Below are 19697 nucleotides of genomic sequence, written 5' to 3'. Positions count from 1 at the left end.
CTAGGTGCAAAGTGCCTAGTACGATCTATCTTGAAGCTAGAGGCAAGGCATAAAGTATTAAGACAATCCTAGAGGGTTTCGATGGGTTAGTCATCATTACTTATAATAGAATTCATTTTATAATTCATCCTAAAAAAGAGTGGAAACATATCTAATGAACTTTCTTTCCCCTAACCCCCACACCTTGTAGAGATCGGAGAATAAATCTCAATTGCAAATTGTCTGCATCTTTCATTGCGAATACGAATACGAGTGTTGGTGTCGGTTAGTTGGAAGTGAGAGAGCCTCGCAGAGAGAGAGAGGGAGAGAGACGGGGCTCTTGGCAAAGCAAAATGGACACGATAATATCATGCTCACATGAAAAGTGCATGTCCGTAGAACACCATCAAATGTTGGATGGATAGACAATCGGCCGAGAAGATCATGCCTCGCGAGGAGCATCATAGCGTTGTTGTAGACGATGACCAGTCGGGACGTTGTCTCCACAAAAGTCAGCCCATCGGCCATATATTAATGAGATGAAATATCGCCTCAAGGATTTGTAGCTGATTTCAACTAGTTACTCCTTCCAGCTTCTTGAGTTGTCAGACAGATGATTTGCACATACATGTTCTGTAACCAATTTTGTCACACATTCCGTAAGCTCATTGCATCTTTGCCGAATATAGATCAGTTGTGTGTAAAGAGACGACGATTGGTGGTCTGGAAGGGTGATCTCGATCTCGTAGAACTAGACACCAAATTTGAAGAAGATGTCGACGATCTAAATGTGGCGTTGCTCTTGCGAAAGATACGATGAGGGAGCTACATGCTACATGCTACATGCTCGTAGTAAGCCCAGAGCTTTGGTCTTTAGATCTCTTTTGTAGAAATGTAGATAGATGAAGCTTGGTTACCCAGACTTATAAGCATACGGCCTCATCTAGAGATACGATTTACATGATGAAACTAGACCATTGGATCAGCCACTTTAAGTGCGCAAGTTTGAAGATTTCGTAGACGTAATACTCTTGAAAGGTCTCACGATGAAAAAGAGAGAGATTATTCTTGTTGATGACAAGATATTTAATCAGTACTAGCGTTCTGTGCGCAGTTCGCGGCAACTTTGCTGCGTCAAAGCGACGAGCGAAGTAGCGGTGCTATTGCACGGCAACTTCGCTCAACAATCTATTTCTCATCTTTCTCTTTCCTCTTTTTCCTCACACTCTCTCTCCCCCTTCCAAATTCCCTGTCTAATTCTCTCTCTTTCTCTCTTTTTCTCTGCCTTCTAATTTAGTTTATTTTTTCTCATCTTGTGGTTCTCTCTCTCTCTCTCTCTCTTTTTTATTCTCTCCCCTCTCTCCTCTCTTTTCCTTCTCTCTCCCTCTTCTTTTTTTCTTTTTTTTTCTTCTTCTCTCTCTCTTCATTCTCTTTTTACATTTTTCTTTTCTCTCTCTCTCTCTCTCTCTCCTTTTCTTCTCTTTGCGTTTTTCTTCTCTCTCTCCTCTCTTTTTCTTCTCTCTTTCTTCTCTGTTTTATCTTTTCTCTCTCTATAATTCTCTCTACATGTTTTCTCTCTCTCTCCTTGCTCCATCCACCCTGTTCCACCCCCTCTTTTTTCACTTTCTTTCCCCCCCTCAATCTCTTTTAAAATATGTAAATTTTATCTTTTCCCTATATATAACTCTCTCTTTATGTTTATATTCTCTCTCTCTCTCTCTCTCTCCGCCTCCTTTTCTTCTTCTCCCTTTTCTCTTAATTTTCCATTTTTTCTTCTCTCCCTCTCCTTCTTTTAAATTTTATCTTTTTCTTCTCTCGTTCTCTCTCTTTTAAATTATATATTCTCTCTCTCTCTCTCTCTCTTTCCCCTCTCTCATTTTTCCCTTTCTCTCTTTCTAAAAAAATATTTAAATTTTAAAAAGACTTTTCTCTTTTCTCTTTTTCCCCATCTCTCTTCCTCTTTCTTCTTCTCTCTCTCTCTCCCCCCTCTCCTCTCTTTTTCTTCTCTCTCCTCTTTTTCTTCTTTTTTTTTCTCTTTAAATTTTTTTCTTTTCTCTTTCTTTTAAATTTTACATTTCATCTCTCTATAATTCTCTCTTCTTCTTCTTATTCTCTCTCTCATTTTCTTCTCTTTGTCTCTCTCCCCCGTCTCCTCTCTTTTCCTCTCTCCTTCTCTTACATTTTATATTTCTTCTCTCTATAATTCTCTTTCTCTTTGTTTCCCCTCTCTCTCCTCTTCTTTCTTTTTTGCTCTTTGTATATTTCTCTCTCTCTCTCTCTATTTTAATTAAAAAAACTTTCTCTTTTTTTCTCTTTAAATTTTTTCTTTTTCTCATTCTTTTAAATTTTATCTTTCCTCTCTCTAAATTCTTTCTCTATGTTTAAATTCTTTCTCTTCTTCTTCTTATTTTCTCTCTCTATCTCTTTTTTCTCTCTCCTTTCTCTTTTCCTTTCTCTCTCTCTCTATCTCTCTCTTAAATTTTATATTTCATCTCTCTATAATTCTCTTTCTTTCTTTTAAATTTTATCTTTCCTCTCTATATAATTCTCTCATTATGTTCAAATTCTTTCTCTTATTCTTCTTATTTCTCTCTCTCTCTCTCTCTCTCTCTCATTTTCTTCTCTTTGTCTTTCTCCCCCCTCTTTCCTCTCTTTTTCTTTTTTCTTTTCCTCTCTCTCTCTCTCTTTCTCTTAAATTTTATATTTTCTCTCTTTATAATTCTCTTTCTCTCTATTCCCCCTCTCTCTCTCTCCCTCCCTCTTCTCTTTTTTCTTTTTTGCATATATATATATATATATATATATATATTAAATGTAAAATTTTTGTTTAATTAAAATGTGAGAGAGAGAGAGAGAGAGAGAGAGAGAGAGAGAGAGAGAGAGAGAGAGAGAGAGAGAGAGAACCTAGGCCCTACACATGAGAGAGGGGGGAGGAATTTAATTAAAAATGGGAGGGGGAAAAGAAAGAGAGAGATTATAAGTGAAAGAGAGGGGAAGGGAAAGAGAAAATGAGATATTACACATGAGAAAGAGGGGAGAGGAAGGGGAGGGAAGTTTGAAAAAGAGGGTAGGTTCGAGAAGCCCTTTGGAGGTTCGGGGCTTTTCGAACCTATAGCTAAAATAATATAGTAGTAAGATACGGGGCATTGATAAATTATACATGGATAGTTAAAGTCACTTGAACAAACCCTCTCAATGTCCTTCTAAACATACTCATAGGTATTTGTGAGTAGTACCGTGCTGGCTATAAATGATGGAACTAAGTGCTTCTAGGTAAGCCCATAGTCTTCAAAAAATAGGATTATAGAATAAGCATATAGTCTCGACTCTCAAGAATAATCATTTAGATGATGGACCTCTAGATTTAGATAATGAAACTTAGATATTTACACACCCAATTTGAATAGCTTGCCTTGAAGAATATTTAGATGTTATATTCAAGTATTCAAAAGTCACACCAATAAAGAAGAGAGAGATCTATCTTACTACTATATTATTTTCGTTATAGGTTCGGAAAGCCCCGGACCTCCAAAGGGATTCCCGAACCTACCCCTTTTTTCAAGCCTCTCTTTTTGAATCAAAACCCCCTCCCTTCTCCTCTTTCTCATGTGTAATCTCTCATTTTCTCTTCCCCCTTTTCATTAAAGCCTCCCCCCTCCCCTTTTTAATTAAAAACCCCTTTCCTCTCTCTCACCTATAATCTCTCTCTTCTTTTCCCCCTCCCCTTCTTAATTAAATTCCTCCTCCCTCCACCCCTTTCTCTCTCTCATGTGTAGGGCCTAGGTTTTCAATCTCTCTCTCTCTCTCTCTCTCTGATTAACCTTTTTTAATTAAACATTTTAAAAGTTTTTTTTTAAAATTTAAAGCTTTTCGAACATAGTTTTTTACACACTTTGAGAGAGAGAGAGAGAGAGAGAGAGAGAGAGAGAGAAGAAGAAGAAGAAGAAGAAGAAGAAGAAGAAGAAGAAGAAGAAGAGAGGGGGGAGGGAAAGAGGAAAGAGAACATTCTTTTTTAAATTAAACATTTTCCTTCTTTCCCTTCCCCCCTCTCTCATGTGTAGGGCCTAGGTTCTTTTTCTCTCTTAGTTAGATTAAACTTTCTTTTTAATTAAAATTAGGAGAGAGAGAGAGAGAGAGAGAGAGAGAGAGAGAGAGCAAAAAAAAAAAAGAAGAGGAGAGGGAGGGAGGGAGGGAGAGAGGAAATAGAGATAGAGAAAATTATAGAGAGAAGAAATATACAATTTAAGAAGGAGAGAAAGAAAAAGATAAAAGGGAGAGAGAGGGGGGAGAAGAAAATGGAGGAGAGAGAAGAGAGAAGAAAAGGAGAGAGAGAAAATAATAATAATAAGAGAGAATTTAAACATAGAGAGAGATTTATAAGAGGATATATCAAATTTAAAAGTAAGAGAAAATAAAAAAATTTAAAGGGAGAAGAAGAAAAAAGGAAAAAAGAGGAGAGAGAATGAAAAGAGAAGAGAGGGGAGAGCGAGAGCGAGAGAGCATAATAATAAGAAAAAGAAAAAAGAGAAAGAGAGATGGAAAAAAAGAGATAAGAGAAAAATATTTTTTAAATTTAAATTTAATTTTTTTTTTGAGAGAGAGAGAGAGATATATATATATATATATATATATATAAGATACTATATTATTTTCGCTATAGGTTCGGAAAGCCTCGGACCTCCAGAGGGCTTCCTGAACCTACCCCTTTTCCAAATCTCTCTTTTTCAATCAAAACCCCCTCCCCTCCCTTTTTTCTCATGTGTAATCTCTCGTTTTCTCTTTCCCCTCCATTTTTTTATTAAAGCCACCCCCCTCCCCTGTAAGGGCTTTGTAGCTATACCATGGCGTTGCTACTGGAAACTCCTATATAGGGAGTAGTAGTGACTCTGAGCCCTGCTTGGTTTTCACTCTACGTGTGATTCCCTATACCCAGTGGTGAACTCTCTCATCTGTGGCGCCACGAGGGTGTAGTCTTGGGATGTGCCTATGTTGTACCATTTCTTTGATTGAATAATACAAGAGTATACCTTGCTCTCACATATCGTGTTACCCTTTTGTTCCGTGTTGAGTGAGTTATGAGTGCAGGTGCATCACACTTAGTATCAGAGCAACTCTTGCTTAGAGTGAAGGAGTACTCACGGAAGCATGAGAAAAGGATCTAGTGTTCCAAAGAGAATGAGCCAAAATGACCTACGCTGTGTTACCTCGTGTTGCGTTGTCCCACGTCGCGTCAATCCACGTCGTGCCGACCCGGACGTGACACCTCGACGTGGTGACCCTAGTACCGCCAACCATCCGAAGATGTGACGGGGCTCCCCTGAGGCACCACCTCTACCCCAAAGGTGAAACGCAACTTCCCCGCACCGACAACGCCATCGACCACATGGAAGACGACAGAGAGAATGTACCCATCCCAACAATGGAAGAGAGGAAGAAGAGTAGAAGAGGGTAAGAATGGAGAGAGGCCCAAGAGGAGAAGATAGCCGGATTGGAGAGACATTAGAAGCCATTATGATAAAAAGAGATGCTCTTATTGATGACAATAAGTTGAATAGTATATATAGCCTTAACATAGGGATAATCAGTGTTACTTGAACAAATTCTTTCAATAACATCCTCATAAATATATGATCACTAGAAGTATCACTATCATAATTGATAATCAATGAACCATAGAATGTCAAATACATAATAGTGCATTTTTGTATTCATGGCATAATAGCACATGGTGGTAAAATTGAGGTAGCTAGCTTAGTAGCAAAAAGCTACACATCGGGGAAAAAATAACTTTATTTTGGGACTTTAGCGCACACGCACACACACACACACACAAACATCAAGGAAAAGTGGAGAGAGAAATAATAAAATAATGCTATTTCTCTAGTTTTAGAATCCCATTTTGCATTTCCTATATTATCCACAAGGACTTGTTAAGATTCCTCATATCTCTTCCTTTAAGAATTAGTCTTTAACAAAATTTCATATCCATATAGTGACTAGCTACAAGAGCATGCTGCTCTTCTTTTATCCCCTATTAATCATTTTTTTGTCCATTTGTGGACCAAAATAACAATTGCAATGCATGCACACAAAACTTTCTCAAGCATAACTTTTCTATGACCAATATGCTCGAAGCCTATTGGTACCTCGTACGATTTACTAAAGTGTCTAATAAGGAGAGTGCTCTTCTTTTGGGCTCGAGGAAATACCTCAATACCCAAGGGAGGACTCATTTACTAAGAAATAATCACAATAAAGATATTCGAGTATGTCAAAGTTGGAAGCACTAGCAATGCGAAAAATAAGAGGAGAAAAGCTATTTCATACAAGTAGATGAAGTGCAAGAAATTGTTAGTTAGTCCTAATGCACATCTTATTAAAAGAAAACTGAACCCAAGAAAGGTGAAAGAGATCCTAAATCTCTATTATGTTGGGGGCAAAGGCCTCGTAAAGGCCCATGTGCCTATGACACTCTATATTTACTACATACACTGTGATAACACATCGTGGTGGGTGCCCATCACTATCACTTTGTTATTTATTCTTTTAGTGACTATTAGTAGGTGAATGTTGGTCACACCTTGTGACTATTAGAGTTTCCACATCTTCTATGTCTCTCTCTTTCTCTCTTGCTCTATCTGCCATATCTTGCAGCTCTATTACTTCTACTTGCTGGTGCTTCCACTCAAGCTTACCATTCAAGGAGCTTCTTTATCACTCACTTTAGCCTGGATTTTGAGAGAAGGGACTAGTGCAACTACATATTTGAATGAATTTCATTTGATTTTTGGCCAGTTGACTTTGTAAGACATTGAGTTCAAGGATAACCTACCCTCCTTTTTGTTGCTTGTGACACTTCCCAAGTCATATGACACTTTCCGTACAACAATATATGCTAATATTATGCTGAAGGATGGCTTGAAACTCTAAGATGTTGAGGGTGCTTTATTAAAAAAGAAGATAAATAGGAAGAATGTAGATGTAGCCCGTACATCTCATACATTGACTATTAGGGACATGCATAATGGTAAGTGTGGTAATGATCAATGTGGTCAAGACTCACTGAGGTCTTAGTATTGTGAGCACTCTAATAACAAGTTCCCCAGTCGTAAGTGCTCTTTGACATATCATTTTTGTGAGAATTGCAATGCCATAAGATGCACAATGATAAACATAAAGAAAGAGTCAAGGTTAAAGTGCAAAAAAAAAATGATGATCGCAACATTGCCCCTAATAAGTCTAGTGTAAAAAGTGAAGATATAAATGTATTGTAGCATGAGTCAGAGGATGAGTACATCTTAGTAGCTTTCTCTCTTGATGCTTCTCAGTTGGCCAATGCTTCATCTACATACTCTTAGTGTTGGTTTTTTAATTTGGGGGCTTCTTTTCACATAATCCTATATAGGGATTGGTTTCAGTCCTATCGCAACATGACTAATTCTATGATACTAACATTGGATATTATTGGCATTGGGAATGTATGGCTGTAGTTTCCTTCAAGCAACTCTTCTACTCTACATAATGTATGTCATATATCGACTTTGACTCAAGCTTTGGCAAAAAGCCTTCTATCACTGGATAATTGGATGATGTAGGCTATTATGTATATTTTGGTGATTATGCATAGAAGATTATTCATGGGAGTCTTATCTTTGCTCAAGGTGCCAAGGCTTGTAGCCTCTATCCTTTATTTGTATGTGGATCTCTTGACCATGTTTTGGCTATAGTTGACGTACCACATGTATCTTTATGGCATTGTCAACTTGGGCACATGTCCTTGAAGAAAATGCTTAGTTCTTCGTAGTATCTTGGACCACATCTTGATTACAAATGTTTTGATTCTTGTGACCATTGTCTTTATGATAGGTAGACATGCAATTCTCATAAGAAGTCAGGCATTATATGCATGGGTGAGTCTTTAGCTCTTGTGCATTCTAATGTATGTAGTCCAATGCCTTATCAGTTATTGGGTGGTGCAAAGTACTTTATTATGTTCATTAATGATTATTCGTATAAGATTTGAACATATCCTATTAAGCAAAAATTGGATGCCTTATCTACATTTTGGTGTTGGCTTGCTCTTATTGAAAATCAGTCTAGGTATAAGTTGAAATGCCCAAGGTCTGACAATGTGAGTGAGCATGTTTGTAAATTATTTGAGTATATCATTTGATCGCCACATATATCCCATCCTAGAAAGTTATTGTAAAGTCCATAAATAGAACCATTTAAGAAAGAGTCAGGTAGTATGCTTAGTCAGGTAAGCTTAGCATAATATTTTTGGATTGAAATAGTTACTATTGCCATAGATTTAATAAACGGATCCCCATACACTACTATTGGTTGTTAGGTTATCAAGGATATATGGTCTGAAAAGCCTCCCTCACATGCGTATCTTAGAGACTTTGGATGTGATTATTTCTATCATGCACCCAAGGACAAATGTAATAAGCTAGATCCTAAGTTTGTGAAATGCATATTTCTTGGTTATGGATATAAAATGCGATGGGATATCACTTCTAGGATCCACATGCTTGGAAGGGCATCCACAGCCATGATGTTATTTTTCATAAGGAGAAGATGCATAAGTAGAATGAGTAGGTAGTTGAGGTAAGCAGGGTAGTCTTTTAGGAGGAGTCTCCTATTATTGTATAGCCAACTAGACAACATGCAACTAATCTTCTAGTGGTACATGATCATGATGTTAGTTAGGATGTATTGGCCCCAAAGCCTATTTTGAGATGGTCTACTAGAGTTAAATATTAGCCCGATCTATTTGCACCCTCCATGGACTATGTTATAGTGACAAATCTTGGTGAGCCCCTTACTTAGAAGGAGGCCGTGTATAGAGGTGATAGTCACTTTTGAAAGGGGGCCATGCAATTTGTGTTTTATTCACTATAGAAAAATCATTCATGGGATTTGGTTCCTCTACATGTGAAAAACATCCATTGCTATGCAAGTGAGTGTACAAGTTGAAGAGTACCCCTTAGAACCCCAACTAACATATAAGACTAGATTGGTTGCTAAGGGTTTTAAGTTGGAGCATGGTGAATACTTTGATAAATTTTTTTCTATTGTAGTCAAGATGACTACTCTACACTTAATTTTAACCTTAGTTACATAGTTAAATCTAGATCTTTATCAGATAGAGGGAAAAATGGCATTTCTGCATGGGACTCATATAAGGATATCTATATGCAATAGCCTAAGGACTTTATGAAAAAGGGCATGCAACACTTGGTGTGCAAGTTGAAAAAGAGCCTTTGTTGTGACCTTAAGTAGAGACCTAATAAATGGTACCATATGTTTGATACTTTTATGCATTCATAGGGATATATTCATAGTAATATGGATCTGTGTCTATATACGAGGAAGGCCCATAATGATAGCCTTATTATCTTGGTACTTTATGTCCATGATATATTGACTGTTGGGAGAGCTCATGATGGATTCTTTGAAGACTCAACTCAAAAAGAGCTTTAAGATAAAGGACATAGGATAGGCCTTACATATTCTTGGTGTACATATCACGTGTGATCGCTCTAAGGGACTCCTTTACTTATCATAGTAGGCATACATATACAGAAGGTGCTTGAGCAATGCCATACACAGGATGTTAAGCCTATTGGCTATCCTTTACATTTCCATATGAATGCTAGTTAGTTTGATTCGGATGAGTAGAAGGCTAAGATGGCCAAGATCCCTTATGGATCTACACTGGGCTGTTTGATGTATGCCATGATAGCCACTCGCCTTGACATAGCATTTAGAGTGGGAGTTGTGGTATGCTATATGGATACACCTGGCCAACAATATTGGGATTTCATGAAGGATATCATGAGGTACTTAAAAAGCACTGCAAATATGTGCATTTTCTATGATAGCATGGATACTACATTTGTGGATTACACTAGACTCTAACTATGCAAGATATGGAGATAGTAGGAAGCGTCCATCTCTAGGTATATCTTCACTTTTGTTGGAGGTGTTGTTTCATAGATGTTCATGCTTAAAAAATACATGGCCTTATCTACTATTGAGGTAGAGTATATTGCAACCATTGAGGCTTGCAATATACTGTTGAGGTAGAGTATATTGTAGCCATTGAGGCTTGCAAGGAGACCCTATGGTTAGGTTGTCTAGTAGTAGACCTTGGTATTACTATTACTTCTACATTGCATTCATATTCTATGAGTGCTATTCAGTTGGCCAAGAATCTGGACTTCTATGTGAAGACAAAGCACATTGAGGTGCACTATTACTTCATTAGGGAGGTGGTAGAGGACAAAGTCTGTTAAGCTTTTGATAAGAATCCTATAAGTTTGCTCACTAAAAGTCTCTCAATAAAACATTTTGCCTTACTTAGGAAGATGATAGGCATAGGATGAGATGATGTCTATTCCTCATCCTATTGTACTTTGCCACTTTTTTCTTATTCTCTCCTCACTCGAGACACATTCACCTTTAAGTGGGAGGTTGTTGGAGATAAAGATATGTGCTTACATCGCCCTACATTTACTACACACACTGTGACTACTGGTAGGCACCCATCACTCACTTTATACTTTATTCTTTCAATGATTATTGAATAAGGGAAGGCTGATCACACATTGTGATTGTTGGAGTTTCCACATTTTGTGCCTTTGTCTCTTACTCTCTTACTCCATCTATCATAGCTTGCATCTCTCTTACTTCTGGTTGCTTTTGGTTTCATTCGAGCTTCACCCTTCATATTACAATAATAAGATAGAGATTTATGCAATTATGGGTTGTGTAAGGCCAAGCTTACTTTAGCACTTTAAATCCATGAAGTTTTCTAATTGTTTGTCTAGGATAACTCTTCACTCCATCTCGTTCCACCTCGAATTCTCTTCTCCTCAGTGAAGCCATGAATACTCTAACTTACCTCATGAGGATGTGATGAGGATTGCCAAGGATTCCTTTGAAGTTAGGGTTAGGAGAGATTTTGGGCTTTTGATGAAAGTTGTGAGGCCTTTTGTGAAGATATTTTGGATTATAGATAATTCCATGGTAGTCTAGCTTTGGCTTCTTAGATAGAGGAAGTTGAAAAAGTCTCCCTCATGACATGTTCTTGCTTGTTTCTATTGATGAGAGGTTGAAGCTTTAGCTATGAGTGGAGGTTTGAGTGGTGGTGATGAAGGATCTCTAGGATAGAGACAAAGAGGAGAGAATAAACATAGCTTGTAGTTCTTCAAAAATGACTAAACTAGATTTTATAGTTCCATTCAACAAGGACTATCACTCCTCCAAGAACTTGATGGTAAATTGATCTTCATGCATAGTGGTAGTGGCTAATTTTCTAAATATGGTCATTTTATATATAATATTGCATGCTCGTAGGTATTTTTGAAGAAATCCCAAATATCTTTTGCAATGGGTGTTGTTTTTACCAGTTGTACTTGATGATCTTCACAATGGATTAGGATCTCCATCCTTGCAGTTGCATTTTTTGCATTTAATCATCTTGGTTTATTCCTTGTTATTTAAAGCAGTTTTCTTTGCCATTGATGATGTTTGAGAGGTTGGCTTGAGATAGGTGGAGTTCCAGCCTCAACTTTCAAACTTGATAATTATTGCCATTGATTTTGTCTATCTTGATGTGGTGGTTATTGGAAGAAGTGGCATTGATGAGAGCCATTGGATTAGATAAGTAATGAGAATAAAAAGAGATAAGAGAATAGGAAATTTTTGTTTTTCAAAACAGTGGGGAAAAACTGATGGGCTAGACAACTACAATTGGTGCTTTGGTACCATGAACTAAAAATGATATGCCAGAAGATAAGATGATGAGAAGATACTGTGCACAATGTATGGAGAGAGATAGAGAGAGTATGAAAAGTAGACTGAATAGTAGTTGTTTATTTCGTTACTTGTAGTTATATATATGCATGATACATTGAATGGGGTAGATAAGCCCCATTTCCTTATATATGTGATGTTTACACAATGAGGATCATTATGAGATTCTTTTGTCCATATGTTATATATTCGTCTCTCTTTATAACAAATATCTGATCCTACTATACTTCTATCCTAACAATGATAATGAAAATAGGGGGTTTGATGTCTATGGAGATAGACTAGAGAGGCACATATAGACACACAACGATATTAATGGTATCAAGATGCTTGAGTCTATAAAGGTGCAAATAAACACATAGAGAGATGTTAATGGAAATAGGGGGTTTTATGTCTATGGAGGTAGATTGAAGAGGTATAGAGAGATACAAAAAGATGTCAAAGGAAATCAAGTAGCTTAGTGTATAAAGATTAGACAGATAGATACACAAAGATGTCAATGGAAATAGAATAGTTAAGTATGAAGGTATAGTGCACATACACATATACATTGCATAGATTAGATATTGTTGAGTGATGGTGAGCAAGAGAGGTCAAGGGAAATATGTATTCTAGTGCGTCAAGGTAGGATAGATATAATACAAAGAAGAGGTTGGCAATAGAGCAATGAGAGAGCAATGAGAGAGTGGTGGAATGAAGTAGACTAGAGAAGGGATGTCCAAGGGTTTCTAGATTTTAGAAAATTCAATTTTACCTCCAAATTAATTTCTAAATAACAAAAAAAAAGATCAACACGTTTTTTTCATGACAAAAAGATTAAATATAAAAATTTAAAGACTTTTAAAAGTGACTCCTAATTATTTTTTTGATCTAAAAATAAATTACTCTACATCTAATAATCATTTTACATTGAAAATCAAGTATGTCACTTCCGTAACTAATCTCTATCCCAATATAAAATTTGGTTGAAAAGGGGCTATTGATGAATGTGAAGAGAAAGGGAATTTGAGTAAATCCTATGTGGATAATATCAAAAAGGAAAAACAAGATTGGAAAAGTAGAGAGAGAATTGATTATTTTACCATTATTCTCTCTACTTTTCTTTATGTTGGGGTGTTTGGACCGGGGGGGGAGGGGGGGGGGGGGGGGGGAAGGGGGGAGGGGAAGAGGCGACTAAAATGCCCAAAAGAGAGTTCAATTTTTTCCCAATGATTTTTCTTGAAGCTTTCAAGGATGGGATATCTCCCATTGATAGATATGCCATGATGATGGCAAATAAAATGTTAGAGAACATTTTTTTTCCGAATGAGATTTCCCCAAGCTTTCAAGGGGAGGTGGGAGAGATGGTAGGGAGGGGAGGGGGCAACTAAAAAACCCAAAAGAGAGTTCATTTTTTCCTAATGACATTTTTCCAAGTGTTTGAGGATGGGATATCTCCCATTGATAAGTGCGCCAAGATAGCCAAGATACCGAAGAAAATGTAAGAGAAGGGAATGCCTAGATAGATAATGTCTCAATAATTTCTAGGAAAAGATAATGAAAGTGGAGGAAATTGTAGCTAAATTTAACCTACAAAATAAAGAAAGAAGGTGGTGGAGATTATTATGTAGAAAAAGAGACATGATTGGTCACCATCTACCAAGATTGAGTCTATAGATGTATGACATTTCCTAACCAACCATAAAGGGACATTGACATCAAAATGAAGAACATGAAGGAATTCCCTAGTACATCGATGGAAGTTTCCATTAAAGTTAGTGGATCATGGAGAGAAAACTACCCTTGAACTGTGCTAGGCACATGGAATATGAGAATGATAAAGGCATGGAGGGCCACCCCAAGTAGAATGCTCAATTTATTATTGTGAAAAGTTATGGGAAGAAACTTACCCACTAAAGATGGAATTGTCAAGGTGATCAAGGTCAACCCCAACTATGCATGATGTATTGTGAATAGGAAAACAATTAAACACCTATTTTAGTGTTGCAAAGACTGAAGGCTCATTTGTAAAAATATGAAAGAATGGTTCAAGGAGGCAAGTTTGAATGGTATGGTTAAAATGAGAATAGTGTTGTTTGGAGATGGAGGAGGAGTGGGTGAAGAGACTTTGAAGTTATGATGTAGTTAGAGGAGCTCTAGCAATGAAGCATATTTGGGCAAATAGAAACAAAGTTTTGATGATGAAGAAGTTGAAAATTGCTATCAATGATGTAGTTAAGCATTGTAAAAAAGACTATTTAGAAATCTTCAATTTGAGAAAAAAGCCCATGTTTTCAAGATGATCTATAGGTAGTTTGCCAAGAGAGAATGAGCATTTTGAGTGGGTTGAATCCATGTATTCATATTTGATGTAAATATTTTCAATTAATATATATTCATATTTTGTATTTAAAAATCATTTATCAATACATCTATCTTTGTATGTCTAAATGCAAAGATCACTTTTCCCTAATCTATCTCTTCTTAATCTTTCTCATTGATGAGAAATTGAATTTTTTGTACGGGTCTAGATTGCAACAAAAGTGGCATTTTCTTGCTACAAGTAAGTTATATTGAAAATAATTTTTAGGAATCTTCAAGATTTTGAGGAAAAAAGCCCATGTTTTCAAGATTTCCTATAGGTAGCAGCTTGCCAAGACAAAATGAGCATTTTGAGTGGGTTGAATCCCCATATTCATCTTTGATGCAAACATTTTCAATTAATATGTATTCGTATTTCACATTTTTAAAAAACATTTATCAATGCATCTATCTTTGAGTATCTAAATGCAAAGATTTCTAACGATAAATGAAGATTATGCGTGAAAGCCACCCAATTTAAAGCTTCATTCCTTAGATTCAAACCCTCACTCGACTCTGTGACTCAAGGGGAGATTGTCTCGTGCTCTAATATTAAAGTGCACAATGATTTTCAGAATGTATGGGTATAGTGAGAAGAGTGCTGCCACACATTTGGTCTCTACATGAATTTCCAATTCAAGGTGACTATAAATTTAACAAGAAAGAAAGAAAGAAGGCATGCCAACTTGGCGTGTTTGACATCTAAGAGGTCGATCTCTTGTGGGTCTGCGTTCTCTAAGAACTTCGGCCCGCAGCAATTCTCTGACGGTACAAGGAATTGAGGTGCTATAATATTCCCGCCCGCCGGCCGGCCAATAGCAGGGAGCGCGCATTATACAACGCCTTAGCGTTGTCCACGTGGCGACAAATAACAGAGCTAGGAAAAGTCTATCCTCGCCGGCAGCTCGATGGTGAGTAGTAAGTACTGAGGCTGGACTGCGATCATGATCTGTTTTGATGTCATCATCGCACACCGCCTTCCCTTCCCTACCAAAGGTACATCATAAAGAAAGACGACCTAGCTCTTATTAGAGCAGGACATTGTGCCCACTACTCAGGTCCATCATCCATCCAACTTCCTCTACTCCAGGGATATTGCCTTTCTGAATAAATATATCGGGCCGTCTCTTCTTTTAAGAACCTACAAACTCCAGAGTGTTCGTCGTCGAGAGATCAGGAGACTTCTCTATTGATTCTACTTACAAGTTAGGAAAGCTTCCAGGTTAGTGCAGCTCCTGCAGACACGATCAGTCCCGACTTCTGAGTCCTCATCGCTCTATTTCCTGACCTCATTTCAAAGTAGGAGTCTGATGAATTTGGAAGGTGGATGGGACTCGGGGAAACGTTTAACATTTAGCTTGTCTACATAAGGACATGAGGACTAGCAGCGCTATTCTCCGAGGGATGGGGGGGGCGCTTGCAGCTCTATAGAGATCCCAGTTATTTATTGTGTATCCCTGCCGAATCAGATATGGCCATTTTGGGTTTCAAATCACACCTTAAAGTTCAGGGTAAGGTGTCGATAGCCTATAGGTATTAGGAGAAGGCTTTAAAAATAGTCAAGCAGATACTTATATGCGTTGAAATATATCAACACTAACACACACACACAATTTTACAGCTTGCATGACGTTAAAATCTTAGAAATTCATAGCTAAAGCCTATGATAATAAACTTGGATAACTTGAGATTTTCTCCACACAAGTAATAACTAGACTATTTCAAAAATTTTGTAACTTAAGTGATCTCCTCGTATATAGTAAGTAGGAGGGTTTTAAAAAAGTGTCATGTATTAAGGGTATCATCACAACATACTGGTTTGATTGTGGGTCGGTCACGCCCAGATCAATTGACCTCGGCGTGGTCAACGTAGTTTAGTTAATGCGAGTCTGGTTGAGATGATTATAGGTGTGTGAGTTCAAACCTTGGGCTTGGGCCTTACATCTTCAGAGAGATAGTAGATAGAATATTTATTTGCACGAAGAAGAGTGCACCTACAATTTACTTTCTGCGTGTGACATGGGTGTCTTATAACTTTGAGACCCTACGAAAGTGATCGAAGCGTCGTTTTCTGTTGGAGCCCAAATTCCAATGCTGGGTGTCAATTTTCAAATTCGAATGGACTAATTTTGATGGTTGGAGACATGATTGTGCAGGCAGCAGGTATGTAGAAGGCGGCCAAAGTTTCAGTACTCATGTGTCCTTTCATGCAAGCGCCCAATAGCAAGCCAGGCTCCAGCGCCTTGTCTTGAGGCTTGGGCATCCTTTGATCTGTTCTGAAGATGTTTGTTAAGTGTATGGCTACAAAAGGTGCAAAAAACGATATTCAGGAAGTGGGAGATGACGGTACTGTAAGTAACTTCAGCGGATGGCTCCAAAGAGTGAGACAGACTGGGGAATTCAGTGACCTGATCGTGGAGGTGGAGGGGCAAGAGTTCTATTTGCACATGCTTCCGTTGCTCAATGCCAGCCTCTTCTTCCGAACGCTCAGCTGCAGTATAACTAAGTGTAAGGGCCATATTGGATTTTATGATGAGGATGAGGACGGCGCGGCAGCTGCTCGTGGAGACAGGAGCCGGAAGAGAGTGAGATTGCAATTGGTGGGTGCAGGCGCAAAGGCCTTCTCTGTGGCTGCGGACTTCTGCTACCTAATTAGGCCCAACTTCACTCTACAGAATGTGTCGCAAATTCGGGCAGTGGCAGAGTATCTGGGCATGGCAGAGCTGCTGGATAGCACCGACAAGTTTCTATATGCCAATGTGTTCAGTCACTGGAAGGACTGCATAGCTTTCCTGCTGCAGCATAAGCGTTGCGGATCCCCGGCCGTGGATGAATATGTGGAAACGAGGTGCCTGAAAATCATCTCGGCGGCCTGTGCCAAAGCTTTCCTTGCCACCAAGTACCTCTCTGCACCCATGATCGCTCTCGCGTCATCATCATGCGCCGCTGCCCCGGCCAGCTGCTGCAGCAACGTCGTCACGAACAGCTCTAGTAGCCAGTACGAAAGTACGGCCCCCTCGACTACGGCTAGCTCCGCTAATAATATGTACAGTAGCACTAGTGGTAGTGGTAGTGGTAGTAGATGGCAGAGCGCCTCACCTGCTAATTCGCAGACGCTGACGGACATCCTGGTTAGGACATGCTCTCTACAGGATGAGTTTGTGGAAAAGATCATCGAGGACCTGGTGGGCGCGGAAGTGAATCTCAACTTGAAGTGCAGGCAGGGGAGGAATGTGAAGGGGTGGCTGGAGAGCACCATCGCGGCCACGGAGTGCAAAAGCAGAAGGGCAAGGTACTGGCTGGTGATCTGTTTGGCGAGGATGCTAGAGAAAAGCGTCACCAGCGATCGGCCGTGGTTGGAATTGGCGTCGCAGTATTGGTGCTGCCTTCTACACCAAGCTGGGGCCTGTATGCGGGATTTACAACAAGCTATAGCGGCCGCCGCCAGTACGGATCATCCTGATCATGTAGATGAGGGTGATCATCAAAGAAGCTGGAGGGGGAACAGCAACAGTACTACTCAAGACAGTCGACATATTGACGAGTGCAGCATTAAGGAGATCAGCAGCTTAGATCGGTTTTGGAGCCGGCTTGAGCTGGTCAGTGACTTCCTGGAGCGCCGGATCGGGGGAAGCCTGCACGAGCTAGATGACTACTTGCTGAGTTACAAGTTCGAGCCACGTGTGTTGCTATCATTGGTGGGACATTTCCGCAAGGTCCAGGCACAGTTGACGGAGACAGAGCTGGAGGAGGTGGCCGTGGAAGTGGACGCCTGCCTGTGGAGCTTCGTCCAATCTGCCAGCGTCTCTGCCCGTCATTTCATTTATCTCATTCAATCCTTCCCTCCCTCATCACGCAAATCACACGATTCTCTCTATGTTGCCATCGAAAAGCTTCTAACGACAACACCACAACCTGCAGTACTACATCTGCATGAATTCACACAGCAGCTAGAATATCTTCATCATCTGCATCGTGATCGGCATCCATATGATATCGCTGACGCAGCTCTAAATTTAGCCGAAGGCGATGAAATGAAGCAGCAATTGTGGGGCCTCGTGGATGTCAGCAAGTTAGGACCTCAATACCTCGACAAGGCGCTTAGCAATCCTGTGGTACAGCTCTCCCAGCCACAGGTTCTGCAGTATGTGCTGAAACAACACAGCCAAGACCTTGATCCAGCTAAAACGACTGACCATAAACCGACGTGTAGTGTGGATCATGTCCAACAAGAAGCACAAGAACAAGTACAAGCTGATGTCGATCCAGGGCAGCTCCGAAATATCATGCAGAAGGTGGTAAAGGCCAGTCTCAAGCTTCTGGAAGAGAACTCTCGCAAATCCCTAGAGATCATGGCATTGCAAAAGCAATGCACCAAGCTCTTACATCAAACGTCTGGTAGCAACGTCAGATTAAGTATTTCCTCTGGGCCGGATAATGAGCTGGATGACACTCATGACCACGACACTGCCAGTTGCTCGAGCTCCTCATGTGATGATCATGAGATAGGCAGTCTTGAAAGTGATCACCTCCAGTACAATCTCGCTCATGTGGATGATCAATGGCAGCGTGATGGACCAGCTGCTGCAGCGAGTCTGAAAACCAAAATCTTTTCCCTCAAACAACATCCTATTCAACTCATTCCTGCTGTCCTTAAACATAATTCCTATCATAGCACTTATAAAATTGCCCAGCTCCAAGAAGAAATGGAGGACTGCCCGAGTTTCGAGCCAGAATACCAGGTAGAAGCAGCCAAGGATTCAACGTGCAGCAACTTACAGAGATGTAGCTGGGCAATTGCTCAAGTGTAAGCATGATATCACACAATGGCATCATGGACATGCTGTAGTAAGCGTCATAGGGTCCTGTATTGTATATCTAACGTATTCTTATTTGAATGATATATAACATGGTTTTACTCGACATGATCCTGGTGAGGTGAAAAATTCCGCATTTCAAGTGATTTGGTTTGGTAGGAAGACCCCATATAGTTATCACACAAACTTTATAATGCCTACAAAGAAACCTTTGTTTACTCAGGAGGTCGATGACTCAAACCTTCTTTTTGGTGGGGGGATGTCCGTGCCCTTCCAACATATGTTCCACGTTCATCCTATCTATTGATATTTTACCGTCGCAAAACAATGTGATATTCTAGAATTACGAGAAGCTGCAAAGGTAGAACCGTAGTCTGTAGATGGGCTTTACGAAACTTTCTTATATTAATCTTACACCAAATTTGGTCATTAAGGCTTGGCACTTGTCATATATACAAGTGAACCTTGGCCAATCGTTGTACCTTTGTATGTAAAATTGTCCACTTGGAATGAGAGAATGTCAATCCTAAGTAACCGTTTTTGTGTCTTTGTCTCCATTGTACTCTAGCTTCAAGCTTTTGTAAAGCATTGTAACTTGGTTGTAAAAGTTTGGCCACTTCGGAATATATAGGCATCATTATTTGACCATGTCGATTTCTTAAGGCCTAATATTCACAATTGTCTTTGTCTCCATGATGCTCTAGCTTCACACTTTTATATTTATTCCATTTCAAACAA

At 39.2% G+C, this 19697-nt stretch overlaps 1 protein-coding gene across 1 annotated transcript; it reads left to right on the top strand.

Moving 5' to 3' along the window:
• The first annotated feature begins 15292 nt into the window (after positions 1-15292).
• Positions 15293-19338, top strand: LOC148034115 (uncharacterized). Its single transcript, XM_087682128.1, has 2 exons — positions 15293-15364; positions 16299-19338. The coding sequence occupies exon 2, from the start codon at positions 16425-16427 to the stop codon at positions 18951-18953; it is 2529 nt and encodes an 842-aa protein (XP_087538254.1). The 5' UTR covers positions 15293-15364; positions 16299-16424; the 3' UTR covers positions 18954-19338.
• Positions 19339-19697: the final 359 nt, after the last annotated feature.

Source organism: Lygodium microphyllum, chromosome 7 (genome assembly GCF_053477565.2).
Source record: "Lygodium microphyllum isolate KBCC chromosome 7, Lygodium_microphyllum_v1.1.10, whole genome shotgun sequence".
Lineage (NCBI taxonomy): Eukaryota > Viridiplantae > Streptophyta > Polypodiopsida > Schizaeales > Lygodiaceae > Lygodium > Lygodium microphyllum.
Note: the sequence above shows the minus strand (reverse complement) of the source record. Positions and strands in the feature narration are given on the sequence as shown.

Excerpts from the sequence above, each read along its gene's own strand:
- LOC148034115 (XM_087682128.1), top strand. The coding sequence starts at position 16,425 with ATGTTTGTTAAGTGTATGGCTACAAAAGGTGCAAAAAACGATATTCAG.